General features: G+C 47.5%; 1 protein-coding gene across 2 annotated transcripts in view; it reads left to right on the top strand.

Annotated features, from left to right (window-relative positions):
* WDR31 (WD repeat domain 31) overlaps window positions 1–16,149 on the top strand; it is a 607,423-nt gene that overhangs the window by 565,445 nt on the left and 25,829 nt on the right. For both annotated transcript variants that reach the window (XM_069609820.1, XM_069609821.1), the window contains exon 8: window positions 11,950–12,091. In XM_069609820.1, coding sequence (XP_069465921.1) covers window positions 11,950–12,091 — 142 coding nt within the window. The remainder of the gene's footprint in view (window positions 1–11,949; window positions 12,092–16,149) is intronic.

The raw sequence follows: 16,149 nt of genomic DNA, 5'->3' as shown, positions 1-16,149 counted from the left end.
GCTTAGGATGGTTACTGTTGGCATGAAGGATGCTGTTGCCTGCTGTTGGTTTGACATACAGCGTTGTTTGAATTGTGTTGTTTTCAGCATAGAGTTTGAGATCCAGGAATTGGATTCTGGTAGTGCTCTCTTGCATGGTCAGTTTGAGGTTTTAGTTGTTTTTGTTGAGGTACTGGTGATATTCTTCAAGTTGTGACTTTCTACCATTCCAAATTACCAGGATATCATCAGTGTATCGTCCCCAGTACACTACACAGATTTGGTCTCTAAACAGAGCATGTTTCCGTGCATGGTAGAGCTCAAAGTGACCCATATATATGTTGGCATATATGGGGCAAATTTGTCTCCCTTGGCTGTGCCCTGGATTTGTCTGTATATTTGGTTGTTGAAAGTAAATATGTTATTATTGAGGGTGAAGTTGAGCATTTCCAGTAGCATAAGTTTCTGTTGATAAAATGAGATAGATCTGGTTTGGAGAAAGTGGTGAGTGGTTTCCATTCCTTTGTTATGAAGTATGCTAGTATAGAGTGACGTGACTTCAAAGGTTACGAGATGAAAATTGGGCTCCTAATTGACTGATGTTAACTGTTGAATCACATGTTTAGTATCTTGAATGAATGAAGCCATACTCAATTAATTCAGAAATTGGTTCAGTAAGAGAGCCTATACCATTTATTACATATAGGCCTGGTTGGTGGCAGTTGTTTAACCGGTTTGTGAATTTTGGGAATAAAGTAAATGGTGGCCAGTACTGGAGAGAGTGTGCTCATAAAGGCATTTTCATCTTCTGAAAGGAGGCCCATTTCTAGACATTGATTGTTTAGTGTTTGCCATTCTTTGCCTAGGTCCGGTAATGGGTTGTTAATGAGTTTTGCGTAACATTGTGAGTCTGATAAGTAGATAGATGCCATTTGTAGATAGTTCGCAGTGTTGATGAGAACAATTTTGCCGCCTTTGTCTGCCTGTTTTAAGATATCAGCGTTGTTTTACAAATCTCTGATGGCTTGTGTTTCTTTATGAGACAAATTAGAGGATTGTTTGGGTGACTTGATGACTTCGAAGTAGGCCTTCCGAAGGTCATTTGTGACTAGTTGCTGGAAAATGTCTATAGCCTTATCTGCTATAAAGAAAGGATTGAATTTTGATTTGGGTTTGAGGGATGTTATCACATCTGATTTAGAAACATGTCCCAGAAACCCTTGTTAGAGGTTCAATTTCCAAAGAATCTTCCTCTTAGATCCCAAATCATAAAGACAAGTCCCAGAAAACAAAAACCCATACGGAAAAGTCTCAAAGGGTGGAGGACACTGTAACTGCCCCACAAGAGGAACGGGAGTATGTCCCACAAGATGAGGGGGAGGGCACAATAAGTGAGGCCCTACATAATAAAAACCTACCCCAAACACCTGCTGTACCATACTCTGGGGTATTCCCCAGCTCAGCTAAGTGGTCTGCAGAAGACATAGATGAAGTTATGTCTAGAATGTCTTTCTTTGCAGATTTCTTTGAAAAAAATCCTAATGCTTTAGAAAGTTTTCAAAATACACCTCCAACTGACCAGGCCTCAAGCTCTCAGCCCAGGTCTTCCACTATTCAGCCCCTGTCTTCATCCCAGCCACCGACTAAGAGGTCTCCCACTGCAGACCTTTATAATATGCATGAAGACACAGAGGAAGATCAGGAGGATCAAGGGGAGGGTGAATACTATGATGGGTGTGGTGATGATAATAATGACGATGGGTCAGAGGTTTACACTATAGACTCTCCAGTTCCGCAAGACTCCCCTTTACCTGATTCCCCAGTGGATAATCAGCCAGTCTTTAATGATCTCTTAATCAAAGCAGCTGGGCACTTCGGAATTGAGATTTTGCAAAGGATATCCTGGGGGACAAAAAGGCGGCCACTCATTTTATACCCATTTTGAAGTCAGTTCAAAGGAGGATTCAACCCTCATTTGAAACTCCTCGGGAGGATAGCTCAGGGGCAACGTGCTAGCCTTGGAAGCAAGATGACACAGAGCACCACAGGTTCGATCCCCGGGTCTGCGCTTAGAAACCTCTGGCTATTAAGCGCGCTATAAATAACCCATCATAATCAGACTAGGGCAGTCAATCCGCGAATATAGAAACTATTCCGGCCAGCACCCCTTATATATCAGAGGGCAGCTTCACTAGTAGTCACAACTACCAAGAAGAGGGCAGGTACACCTCTAGCCTCTTCAGAAGCTCCCCCAGACAAGGAGAGCAAGAAGCTCTACACCATGGGTAGTAAGGTGGCAACTTCGGCATCTTACCAAACTTGGATCGCCAACAAATCCACACAGTTGGCGAGCTATGACTGCAACAAATGGGACGGAATTACGGCCCTTAGTGATTCTGCTCCAAAGCCTCTATGAAGTAAACTTGCTCTTTTAGCGGCTGAAGGCAAAGCTACTGCCAGCAGTCTCTTAAAAAAATAACCTCAGATTCCAAGATGGCCGCCGGCGCAGGGAGACGTGAGTGAGACTCGCTCCCGCCGGGCCTTTCAGCAGCACCGTAATTAGCAACGTTCCGGAGGGTGGCAGATCCTATACCCGGCACCGAATATCGTCCAAAGACACAGGACGCACACGGAAGAAGTCTCCCCGACCCCCGACATCCAGAGATGCTACGGAGAGGAATCCCCCCTCCCCCCACCGCGCCAACAATCCATCTGACGCGGCCCAGGGCACGGCCGGGGCGCACGAGGGAACGGAGAGAGGCGGTTTGCCGTGCAGTACAGAGGAGACTGGTGGCACGGACCGCCCGGGCGGGAGTGAACCCTAACACAGCAGAATCGGCGCCATCAGACACCAGCGAGCGCGCGGAGGGAGCCGGGGAGCAGCAAACGAACTCAACCCGATGCCCAGAGCTGAGGGGCGCCAGCAGTAGTCCCCCGGCCCGGTGGACTGGAAGGTGAGCCCCCCCAACTGCCAGATCTCCCCCCCCGCGCAGCGGCGGGCGGACCCCGAGAGCGCTAGGGGGAATCCCGCATCCCCCCCTCACAAGGCCAGAACGGGCGGGAACCGCAGGACACCCTGACCGCGCAGCGCAAAAGGGAGAGTCGACCCCCCCCGAATCACCATCGGCACATCTCGACGCACGCAGTAGGCCCTTCCTTGGGTCACCGCTCAGGTCACGGACAAAATCGCCGGTACTATGTCTAGAGCTAAAGTGAAGAGAGAGGGATCCCAACAGAACCAGCAATCCGCTAAGCAGGACTCCAACCTGGTACAGATGTGGGCGGTGGAGACCCCGGTATCGACGAGAAGTAGGCCCCCGGAGGCCATGCCGTCACTGCCTGCGACGGAAGCGGCCCACATCACTCCAGCGACCTACCCCCAACAAAAGAAGATATGCACTCCTGGTTTAAAGAATTACAAGACAAGCTCATGTAATAAAACAACCGAACGGACGTGAATCCACAGCTCAAGATACTCGGTGCCCAGAGGATGAACACTCAATGCGGAACAGCACCCAATGATGGAACCCGGACTGAACAGAATCATTAGGCCCGGTGAGGCACCGGAACGACTTACATCAAGGCCAAGGGATGATGAGGGGTTTAGGACTCCCCGCATGGTTCGCCTCGAGCCTACAGAGGGCAGGGAGCGATAGGCGGAACGCCAGAGCTACCTTAGGTACCCGGGCCCTCCTCGGCAGCACAAGTTGGAATACAGTTAAAGGTTGGGAACATTCTTACAGTTTGGGGGGGTGGTGGTGACACGTATCCGTTCCGGAAGAGAGAGGGGAATGGTCAACTCGGGCGAAAGGAGCACCCAGAAAGGGCATATGAAATGGGGAAGATAAGATTCGCAACCTTAAACGTAGGGGGTCTGAACTCTCCCGTGAAACGGAAAAAAGTGGAGAACATGCTAAGGAAGGAAAAAGCCGAAGTGCTACTGCTCCAGGAGACACATATCAAAGTACAGGATAGGGGGAAAATTCGCCTCAGAGGCTACGAAATATTGGCACAATCCAACGCAGCGGAGAAGAGAGCGGGGGTGATGATTGCAATTAAGGAGGGTCTGGAAGCATGCCTGATTGACAAACTATCCGACAAAGAAGGACGGTTCGCCTTTGCCAATATCAAACTCCACAACGCCACAATGACACTAGCCTCAGTATATGCCCCTAACACGGGCCAAGACAGCTTCCTGAGAGACACAATGGGGAGGCTTGAGGAGTACGCGAAAGGTGAAATAATCATAGGAGGGGACTTTAATATGGCCTGGCATCCTCAGATTGACAGGAGCACGGGTGGGCCCCACCACCAAGGCGCCCCGTCGGATCGACTTAAACAACGGATGGAGGGTATGGCATTGTTCAATGCATGGAGAGAACACAAGGGTCAAACCAAGGGATACACATATTACTCACACGTCCACAACACGATGTCAAGAATTGACTACTTCTGGGTGTCAGTGGAGAACCTGGGTAAAATACAAAACATGGAACTGGGACCCATCTCTCTGTCAGACCACGCACCCCTCTGGATGGATCTGTCGACCCCAAAGAAAGAGAAAGGAATTTGGAGGTGGCAACTACCACATGAGATACTGTCAGACCCAGTGATGGGAGAATCCATTAGGGACAAGATCACAGAATTCCTTGAAAATAACGATACAGGGGAGACAGCCCTGAGTACGGTGTGGGAAGCGTTCAAGGCGGTAATCAGGGGCCACTTAATAGCCCTCAAAGCAGCGAGGGATAAACAATCACAACAGTGGGAAACACAACTGGAAGAGAAGCTGTCAAAAATCCGGGGAGAACTACTGGCGAACCCCACCAGGAGCTTAAAAAGGTCACTTAAACACACAGAGGGGCAACTTGACCTCCTCCGTAGTAAGAAAGCCCAGAGATCCCTCTTATACCTCAAACAGAGATATTATATAAAAGCTAACAAGGCCGACCGATATCTAGCCCGTTTACTCTTGTCAAAGCGGAAAACTATGACCATCCGGAGCATTAAAAATACACAAGGAGACCTGCTGACGCGCACCGAAGATATAGGGAACACATTCAGGGAGTTCTACCAGGGTCTATATGAAACTAAACACCCAGATGAGGCAGACCAAAACAGATTTCTGACTTCGATCCCCTTTCAAAAAATACCAGAAAAGGCCAGAACGGAACTTGAGGCCCAGATAACGGAAAGTGAAGTGAAGAAAGCAATAAAAGATCTCCCTCTCAACAAAGCGCCAGGCCCGGATGGCTTTACTGCCCCATTCTACAAAAAATACGAAGACCTCCTCACCCCCTTCCTCACTAGACTACTAAACACCTTTAGAGATAGTGGGAACATTACTCCATCCATGAATGAAGCAAAAATACTGGTATTCCACAAACAAGGGAAAGACCCCACCCTCCCAGGCTCATACAGACCGATCGCCCTGATCAATTTAAACTCAAAGATATACACAAAAATCCTGGCCGCCAGACTTTCCCCACTGCTTCCCTCCATAATAAACCCGGATCAATCGGGATTCATACCAGGGAGGCAGACGCACGACAACACAAGAAGGCTAGTCCATCTAACAGAAAAAATTAACATAACCCGCACCCCTGCAGTCCTATTATCTTTAGACGCAGAAAAAGCCTTTGACCGGGTTGAATGGTCAATGCTCTTCAAAACTTTGGCACATATGGGATTCGGGACCCAATATATAAATATGATTAAGGCCAACTACTCCTCCCCTTCGGCTAGAATAGCGGTAAATGGGGTGGTCACGGAGAGGGTGGAAATCTCTAGGGGAACGAAACAAGGCTGCCCTCTATCGCCGCTCCTATATGCGCTGTTCCTAGAACCATTACTAACTAAAATTAGAGAATCGGACCAAATCAAGGGAATCGAGATGGCGGGTAAACAACATAAGGTAATAGCCTACGCAGACGACATGTTACTGGCACTCGAACGCCCAGCCCAGTCCATCCCCGCGGCATTCCACCTCCTTGAGTCATTCGGGGATATATCGGGTCTAAAAATAAACAAAAAAAAGTCAGAAATTTTACTCCTAGCCGGGAGCAGAGAATCACTGAATAGAGAAGCAGGGCAGTTTGGCCTAAAAGTTGCAGAGGAAGGTATAAAATATCTGGGTATAACACTCACACAGAAGGTTGAGGCACTATACAAAAGTAATTACCCCCAACTCCTGGCAAGAATACAAAAAGAGCTAGAGCGGTGGTGCCCCCTAAATATCTCCTGGTGGGGAAGAATCCAATCGATCAAAATGAACATCCTCCCGAAACTGTTATATCACTTCCAATCCCTCCCGATCGTGATCCCTGATTCCTTTTTCAGGACACTGACAAAGGCAGTCTCAGCTTTTATTTGGAATAAAAAAAAAAAACAGAGTAGCCAGATCAGTTCTCACGTCCCACATTAAAGAGGGGGGCCTGGCGCTCCCTCACTTTAAGAACTATTACCAAGCGGCACAACTATGGATCCTGAAAGAATGGCTGGGAGACAATCAGCGAACGATCTGGGTGACCCAGGACAGAGCGGTCGCAAGAACACCATTGGAGGACTTGTTGTGGAAATCAAAACAGCATAGGCACCCCAACCTGCGCATCAGCGAGATCATGAAGGCCACAATGAACGCCTGAGACGAGCAGACACGGAAAGGGCACATTACCACTGCTCCGGCCCCGTTCACTCCAATCTGCAGGAATCCGCAGTTCCCACCAGGGACAGAGCACGGCGCATACGAGAACTGGGAGGAAGCAGGTTGCAGAAAAATTGGGGAAATGTTCGTGGACAAGGAACTGAGATCCTTCGCCGACTGCAAAACACTATGGAACCTCACAAATGCGGATAGATACAAATATGAACAACTCAGACACTGGCTGTCCTCACCCGAGATAACACACGCAGCGACGAGGGAACTTACCGCCTTTGAAAAGTTTCTCCTTACCAACTCAGGAGACAAAAAACTAGTCTCCACTCTCTACAAATTCATAAACACACAGGAGGAATACATAAAGTGGGCATATATGAAAAAATGGGAAAAAACTCTGGGAGAGGACATCACACCACAACAGTGGCAGTCGCTATGGGCCGATATCCCCAAACTAACCCGAGCTGCCCAAACCAGAGAAATGTGGACAAAAATCATTACACAATGGCACTACACCCCAGAGAGGCTACACAGCATGTTCCCACATTCGTCTAACCACTGCTGGAGAGGCTGCACAGAAGTAGGCACATGGAGACACATTTGGTGGGACTGCCCAAAGGTCAAAGGCTTCTGGACAGAAGTAATATCAGAACTAAAGAAGATATTTCCAGAAGCGGAACAATTTCCAGAAAAACTATGGCTCTTCGGACTTAAAGGGCAACATGCCAAAACACTCACTAAGGTGCAATGGAGGAGTCTTATGGGCCTAGTCATAGCGGCCTGGGCCACGATCGCACAGGGATGGAAGAAGAAAGATCCACCATTGCTATACACATGGCTATATAAGGTCTGGTCCCAAATGACCATGGAAAAGATAACTCACAATATCCAAGGAACACAAGGCACCTTCACAAAAGAATGGGGAGGAGCACTAGAATATCTCCAATCAGACTATATGGCACAGTGGTGCCCGCAGTATATAAAAATAACAGACTTTTTCACTTCTTAATCGACACCGAGGACATTTGATATTGGACTTCTCTTCCGAACGGGATGGGAGGGGGGGGGATGTGGGATGGGAAAGTTGGGAACGTTCACTTTTGTACTATCTATGAAAACAATAAAATATGTTTAAAAAAAAAAATAATAACCTCGACGCTGCAGACAATGCCGGATGCATAATTGCAGAAGGTACCATTCCGAAAGCGCTATGCTTGGCTTCGCCTATCCGGTTTTAAGCTGGAGACATAGGCAACGTTGCTCAACATGTAAGTGGAACCAAATGTACTATTCGTCAAAGCAGTGCAGGATGCTCTAAAGTCGGCCAAAGAGGAGTATGAAACTCAAATCTCTTGGCCAATTTACCAATAAACAAACTGGGCAAAGGGACGGAATCAATTTTTGTCGTTGTCGAGGACAAAACCAGAATTCTTCATGGAACAGCAACCAGGGTCAAACGTCCCAGGGCTATCCCATAGGCCAGCGCAGGGGCCGCGGCTAGGGGAGTGCCTCCACTTCCAGAGGTGGGGGCAAGCCTCCCAAACAATGACAGCCCGCCACTGGTCCCCTCCCATGCCTCCCCAGTAGGGGGACGAATTTCAAACTTCGCCCACGCATGGGAGGGAATAACCACGGAAAAGTGGGTGTTATCGACAGTAGCGGGAGGTTATTGCGTGGGGCTCATAGGAACACCATCAAACCTCGCTCCGCGCCAAAGGAAAACATCAAAAGAAGAACAACTCATCTTAATAGAAGAGGTCAACGTGCTGCTCCTCAAGGACGCCATCGAGATTGTGCCATACAAGGTAAACAAGGGTATTTATTCAACAAACCTCCTTGTACCGAAGAAAGATCTTACAATGCGCCCAGTATTAGACTTGCACCATACAAACACTTAGCCACAAAAGTTCTGCATGACAACGCTACAAGAAGTAATTCCCCTGCTAAAATGGGGGGGGGCTTACATGGCAACATTGGATATGAAAGATGCCTATTTTCCTATTTCAATGCTCCCAGCGCACACAAAACACTTGTGGTTCAAGGTAGTAAACCAGCACTCCCAATTCAAGGTGCTGCCCTTTGGAATAGCATCAGCTCCAAGGGTTTTCACCAAGGTATTGGCGGCGGTGGCGGCGCACTTGCGCAGGGAAGCAATCCCAGTGTACCCCTATCTGGAGGACTGGCTGATCACAGGAGAGACACCCCTTCTTTGCAAACTAAACACGCACAGAACCATAGATATTCTCTTCCAATTGGGCTTCTCAATAAACGAGAAAAAATCAAGTCTTGTACCAAACACATCAAAACAGTTCCTAGGAGCTGTATTGAATACAAGAACAGGCTTGGCCTTCCCTTGCATGGAAAGAGTGCAGAACATTCTTCGGCAAATACCCCAGTATTAAGCCAGTCTCCAGTTAAGCGTACGCAAAGCTATGCATTGCTAGGCATGGTGGCACCGTGCATATATCTAGTCCCACAGGCACGTCTGCGCATGCGACCAGTGCAGGAGTGGTTGGCGAAACAATGGTCTCGGGCAAGTGGTCAGTGGGACGATCTAGTGGTCGTTTCGCCAACACTAGTACAGAGCCCACACTGGTGGTCAAGAGAAAATCTGTTAAAGGGAAACCCCTTCCATGATCCGGAAGCGCAAGCGATTGTCACAACAGACGCTTCACTCTCACCACACAGCACATGGTCTGTGGACCCAAGACACCGCACAGAACCATATCAACCTACTGGAACTACTAGCAATACTCAAAGCACTCCAAGCATTCGAAGTGCAACTGACGGACAACACAACTGCAATGTTCTACATCAACAAACAGGGGGGTACACACTCTCCAAGTCTGTCCAAGTTGGCACAGAAAATATGGAAATGGGCACTCAGACGAGGAATATCCTTATCCTCACAACACGTTCCAGGGGTACTCAACACTCTCTGAGCAGGGATCCCCTACCAGAGGAACATGAGTGGCAACTTGACTCAGGCGTCGTAGACCACATCTTCTCTCAATGGGGTTACGCCACAATAGACTTGTTCGCTACAGGAGAAAACAAGCAATGCCCAGACTTTGCGTCCAGGTTCCCCCAGCCAGACTCCAAGGGGAACGCCCTATGGATGAACTGGTCAGGGAAATTTGCTTACGCTTCCCCCCCCCGACTCCATTAATGAGCAAGAAGGTGAACAGGATGCACAGAGAACAGATGACGCTTATCCTAGTTGCTCCTATATGGGCGAGACAGCCATGTATCCACATCTGCGCAAACTGGCGATGTGTGAGCCTATCAAACTCCCATACCTAACCAACCTGTTAACCCAACACGAGGGAACAACAGTGCACCCTCTACACACTCCATGATCTTGGCAGCATGGCTCCTGAAGTCATAAAGTTCGGACACCTTACTTTACCACAGCGGTGTATGGATATCCTCAAAGAGGCAAGACAACCTAACACTAGACACTGTTATTTTGACAAGTGGAGGAGATTCGTAATTTGGTGCCAGTCTAAACAAATAAACCACATTGAATGTGCTCCTTCACACATTCTCAACTATATGCTCCACTTGTTAGAATCCGGGTTAGTATTTAACTCTATAATGGTTCACCTGGCGGCTTTATCAGCTTATACCACCTCTCAGAGTAAGGTATTGCGGTGGAAAATTCCAGTCATTAAGACGTTCATGGAGGGAGTCAAGAGACTACACCCTCCTATTTCAAACCCACCGCCAGGATGGGATCTCAATGTAGTACTAGCAAAGCTCATGTGCCCCCCATTCGAGCCTATGCATAAATCAAGCTTTAAACGCCTGACATACAAGACTGCCTTCTTAGTGGCTATTACTTCCATAAGAAGAGTTGGTGAAATACAAGCATTGTCAGTGCAGGACCCTTTCTTTATCATACATAAAGATACATTGGTTTTAAGTACTCATCCTAGGTTCTCCCCTAAATTCAATTCTAGATTCCATGTGAACCAATCTGTTGAGCTTATGGCTTTCTGTCAGAGACCAACTAGCTCAGCTGAGGTAAAATTCCACACAGTGGATGTGAGGAGAGCGGTCCTTTACTACGTAAACAAGACCAGAACGCTTAGGAAAACAGATGAACTTTTTGTCTCCAAAGCACCAGGCAGAGAAGGGGACCGCATTTCTAAAAATGCCATCTCCAGATGGATAGTAAGATGTATTCAATTGTGCTATTCATTATCAAACAAGACAGTGCGTTTTACACCAAAAGATCACTCCACAAGGAGCACTGGAGCTATGCTGGCTTTTATCGCAAATGTCCCATTAGATAGCATTTTCAAAGAAGCTACATGGAGCTCAGTACACACCTTTACTCAGCACTACTGCATTGACACACATTCCATGACAGATGCACAGGTGCGACAAGCGGTTCTAAAACATCTATTTGCTGCTGCTCCTTCTCATGACTCACCACCTTCTCCTAACACTGCTTGCTAATCTATGCATAGCATGTGATCTAAGCAGATTCCACAAGCCTCAGAAGGGATACATTACTCACCGTAATCGTATTCCTGATGCTTGTATCTGCTTAGATTCACATGCGCCCACCCTTTCTCACTAGAGAGAAGGTGCATAGATGTTATATGAGCTTTCTGCTTGTATCTGCATGGATACAACTGTACTCACACTGCACTTCATGCAACCTCATGTCAGAACGAAACAATCTGAGGTACCTCAACGCGTGAAGGTCCATGGGTACAGTGGACGTCACACTAGGGATAGTATTACTGGCACGTCCTGTCGACGTCCCTTTTTGAGTTTCGAAAACAACAACTGTAATACTTTGCAGCTTCCACTGGATGCCGGCCTATGCATAGCATGTGAATCTAAGCAGATACAAGCATCAGAAATACGATTTCGGTGAGTAATGTATCCCATATGCTGTTATTGTCCTAATGTCCCAGATAGAAATTTAGCTGATCGAGGAAATGAGGGAAAATTGGAGTATGCCCTACTCAGGATTGCTCATTTCCAGGTATCCTGCTTTTCTCTTCGGGACATAGAGGCTGTGCTTTGTGCTTGTGCTTTGGCGTGAATCAGTGGTAGGTAGTATTATTGCTATGAAGTAGAGAAAAATGTGTCTGTCACCCAGAGCTCCCTTTTACCCCAAGCACTTTCTCTGTAGACCAGTCCCACTTTCCTATACACAAAAACGATTGCCCCTGTGCTTGCATGAATGGCTTCCATGTAACGGGCCATGTATCCCAGCAGTAAAAGAGTCTCCCTCATAACATGACATGCCTAGGTAATCCTTGTATATTTATTTCTCTCTCCATCTTCTCCCTCAGAATATGGGACAGTCGGGAGCTGCAAGTGGCCCACACGTTCCCCGCTAAGCAGTACATTCAGATGTACTGTGATGCCAGCCAGGACGGCCGTTACTGTATCACCTGCAGCAACGGGTTTGGTGGCCAAGGCTGTGAAGCAACAGTAAGTTCTGGGTCGGTACTGTGTCATTCGGTATCAATCTGACTTCATCCTCTGTTGGCGTAACGTATGTAGCAAAAAATGAAATGGTAAAATATATTTATATAATTGGGAAAAAGGAAACCTGCAGCCATTTCAATGATTGGTTTAAGCTCTACAATGTGACAGAGTGATCATCTTGGCCAGCTACAGTTCACTTTAAAGGTCCTGTTAGAACAGGGGCCTACCTTCTCCTTTAAACCTGGATCAGAACTAACTGTGTAATCTGAAAATTAGTCACACACCAGGTTCTTGTTAAAAATATCAATCTTGATTTGCTTCGAATGTAGACAGTTTGAGTGCTAATAAGGACATGCTTGCCCACTGTGAAGACATCATGAAGCAAGCCACAGACAACAGATTCAATGCCCAAAACAAACTGATTTATTAAAGTAAATGTCAGAATGGTAGAAGGCCTAACTTGCCCTATGCTAAGGTGGGGTTCCCTACCCGAACGAAACTAAGATATGTCTGAGTCCAAGAGTTCAACTTAAGAATCTGTCTGTGTCAAAAACCTTACCCTTGCCCTCATAGCTAAAGCTAAATAACATGTAGGGTTGTCAATAATTAAAGAAATAGTGTTCAACATAAAGTTCTGAGCTTCTTCCCGCTATTAACCTCTTCTTCAGCTCCCCTTTCCCAAGTTCAAAACAGTTCCCCACAAGTCTTAAGATTGCCTTTCTCCAGTTCTCTGCACTATAGTTCCACACAATCCTCTGGGTTCCCTTCCCCAGGTTTCAAGCAACACAGTTCAAAAGAAACAGGTCTTGAGGCTTTGTCCTGAAGTCAATATAAGAAATTCCCCAAGTCTCAGGGTTCCCTTCCCCAATAATTTAACTCAGCCATTGGTTCCTTGGCTTATTTCGCAATTTTTTTGGTTTTCACAATTTAGGACTCACCGGTATAGGTGCAACTGTCGGACCACACGGTCCACCCATTACAGGTCACACAACCAGGGTTCCTAGAATCCTTTAGTTCACACTGGTTCTGAGCTGCAGCCTGTGTACAAAGTCAGATTCACTTAGTCTCTTTTCAGTGGCCTTGTGGCATTAGATGCAGCCGCATTGCATTTGTTCATACCATTTACTTAGGGTGGTCTTATTTCATGGCCCCACATTCTTGTGGTACTCTTTCACACTTGCAACCTTTCCTCAGGTTGCTTTCAAATGGGTACTTTCCTTTTGTCTGTTAAACACTATCTGCTTGGCCCATACAGTTTTATCCAATTCAGGATGCAATGTGCTTCATTTCAAGTTTTTATTCAGTTCGGTATGTGCATAGTTTGGCTTGCTTTCAGGTTTTCTTATATTTTCAATATGCATGATTTAAGTTGTTTTCAGGAATTCTTATAGTTAAGTATTCAATATACATGATTTAAGCAGTTTTCAAAGTTTCTCATAGTTTGGCACTCGGTATGCATATGTGCATCTTGATTTCAAGTTTCCTTATAATTCGGCATTTAGTGCACATGATTTAAGTAGCTTTTAACGTTTCTCATAGTTTGATATTCAATATGCACACATGCAGACCGCTAGGTGCGCCCCGGCTTCTGAGTGGCTCTCCCCATCACTCACCGGTCCCGCGTTCCTCTTCTGTGGCTCTGGCTGCTTCTTCTTTGCTTCCCATACAGCAGGGCAGTCTCTGCAAGCCTCGCTCGCACGCTAGGCGCTGTCAGGCACATGCCGGTCACTCCAATGCTTCTGGGAGGACACGGACAGCATCCTCTTTCCTCGCTCGCAGCTCCAGCTGCTTGTATGCCCAATATGGAGGCTCCCACACCAGGGATGTCGGCCGGCGTCCTGGATCTACTGCTCAGGTTCCACCACGGCTGCCTCCTCATAGTGTGGTTCCCCTGATGGTCCTCCCCACACAGGCTTCCCTGTTGCTTTTTATACTGCATTCTGTCTCTCCATTTATACACATGGAACCACTTGACAGGTTGCAGGTGTGCAGTCTCAATTGGTTGTCTGACCACAATTAGAGGGACCTCCCTGACCCTTATAGTACTCGAAAGGCATCTTCTTCGTCTCAGTATTTGAGTGGTGAAATGGGTGTTTGGTGTTCACTACTCTTAGTCGTCTTTTCCAGGGATGAAAGGAGGAAAATGAGGGGTGCTGATTTGCAGTAGCCTATGAAGGCTGGAGGAGGGTTAGATTGATCTTAAATAAGAAAAGGGGATACCGTGTCTCGCCTATTTAATCTTTGACACCTTTTTTCTTCCTTTTCTTTCTAATGCTTCTAGGCGGGGTAATATCTTTGGATTTTTTCTGTATCAGTGGGACAGGGATGGCAGTACCCTATTACTACCTCCGGGATAGAGGTTTCTTTCTGAAAGAAAGATGTGGAATACCGCATCTCGCCTAAGGATATTTCACTCCCAATTACCAAGGACCCTCCATCCAGATTATCCTCCCTCACTCCTCCACTCCCTGCGTCCGGATCCAAGAGGGATGCCCTTTCCGTGGCCACCTGAGAAGAGGATCCAAGGGGATGAGATGTGAGGACATCCTCAGGGTTCTCACACCCTGGGTATCACTGATCAGGCTCTGGCCTGGCTGACCTCTTTCCTCTCAGATCAACCCTCCCAGGTCCAACTTGGGTCCTTCCTTTCATCTAACTTCCTCTCTACCTCTGGTGTCCCCCAGGGGTCTAACCTCTCGCCCTGGCTTTTCAACCAATACCTGGCAACTCTCGCCCACTGCATTGCCATTTTCTGCTCAGCTAAGAACCTCGGGTCATCTTTTGACTCCACCCTTTCCTTCTCCGCCCACATCTCTGAGGTCTCTAAAAAGTCAAATTTCCGACTGCACCTCCTCAGAGGTACTCTGCCTTTCCTCTCCTTCCCCCAGAAGCTCATTGTATCTCAAGCTCTGGTTCTCTCTAGCTTGGACTATTGTAACAGTCTCTTTCTAAATCTACCTGCCTCTACTCTCCGCCCTCTGCAACTAATCCAGAACAGGACTGCAAGACTTGTCCTTGGCCTCAAGCCCTAGGATCGTATCTCTCCAGCTCTGAAATCTCTTCACTGGCTCCCAGTGGATGCAAGGATTAAATTCAAAACCCTCTGCATTGTCCACAATGGTTTCTGGGGCCTGGGTCCAAAATACCTTCAGCTATCCCTCCGCAAATACCTCCCCTCTCGAGCTCTTCGCTCCTCTACCTCCAACTCACTCAGGGTCAGTCGTTTTTCTAAGAAGCGAGCTGGGGGTAGATCTCTGTCTTCGGCTGGGGCCTCCCTCTGGAACAGCCTCCCTGCCACTCTAAAACTTGAGGAGAACCATCTCCGGTTCCCGAAGCACCTCAAGACCTTCCTCTTTTCTTCTGCCTTCGCTCCCCCTCTCCCCTGCTGATCTGTTCTCTCTTGGCACCGTGCACCTGGCCATCCTCTGTCTTTTGGGCCCAGGTACCTGCTCATCCTGTCACCCTCCCGCACTGCCTCCGGGCCACCCCTTGCACTGGGGTCTGTATCTGTACCCATATAGCCCCCCTTTTTCTTCCTGCACTTATTGCACCTACCCTGTCTGCTGCCTTAAAGGATAGTTCCGGGACTTTTTTTTTATTGTCCCTACGGTTCGGCCATGTGTTTTTAAGTATAAATCGGTAGATCGTAGAAAACTTTCCTATGGACCTTACCCGACTTTTCGTCCATTAACGCACTCGAAATCAGCCGCCATTTTCTGATAATCCTATCATTTCCCCCCATCGACCTGGCTCACCTGCTTTTGCGGCACTAAATCAAATCCCCCGCCCCTGAGCCTGACATCAGCAGACGCGTACCGCCCATTTCCCAACGCCAAAGCACGTTTCGTGTCAACAATCGCTGCGCCTCAGCTAATGAAGTGTCGCCATGGAAATGGCAGGACGCCTCTTTCCTCAATAAGTATAAACACACCGTTTCACAACACACAGCAGCAGATTTTCGATTCCATTACTCTCTCTGTGTTACTTTGAGTATTCTGTGACTCGTTTCTGTGCTCTGGTCAGCTACCTTCGCCGCTTCTAGGCCTTGTGAACACCTGTAC

Source organism: Ambystoma mexicanum, chromosome 8, assembly GCF_040938575.1.
Source record: "Ambystoma mexicanum isolate Mex_15411 chromosome 8, UKY_AmexF1_1, whole genome shotgun sequence".
NCBI lineage: Eukaryota > Metazoa > Chordata > Amphibia > Caudata > Ambystomatidae > Ambystoma > Ambystoma mexicanum.
The sequence above is the reverse complement of the archived record's forward strand: the minus strand, read 5'-3'. Positions and strand labels throughout refer to the sequence as shown.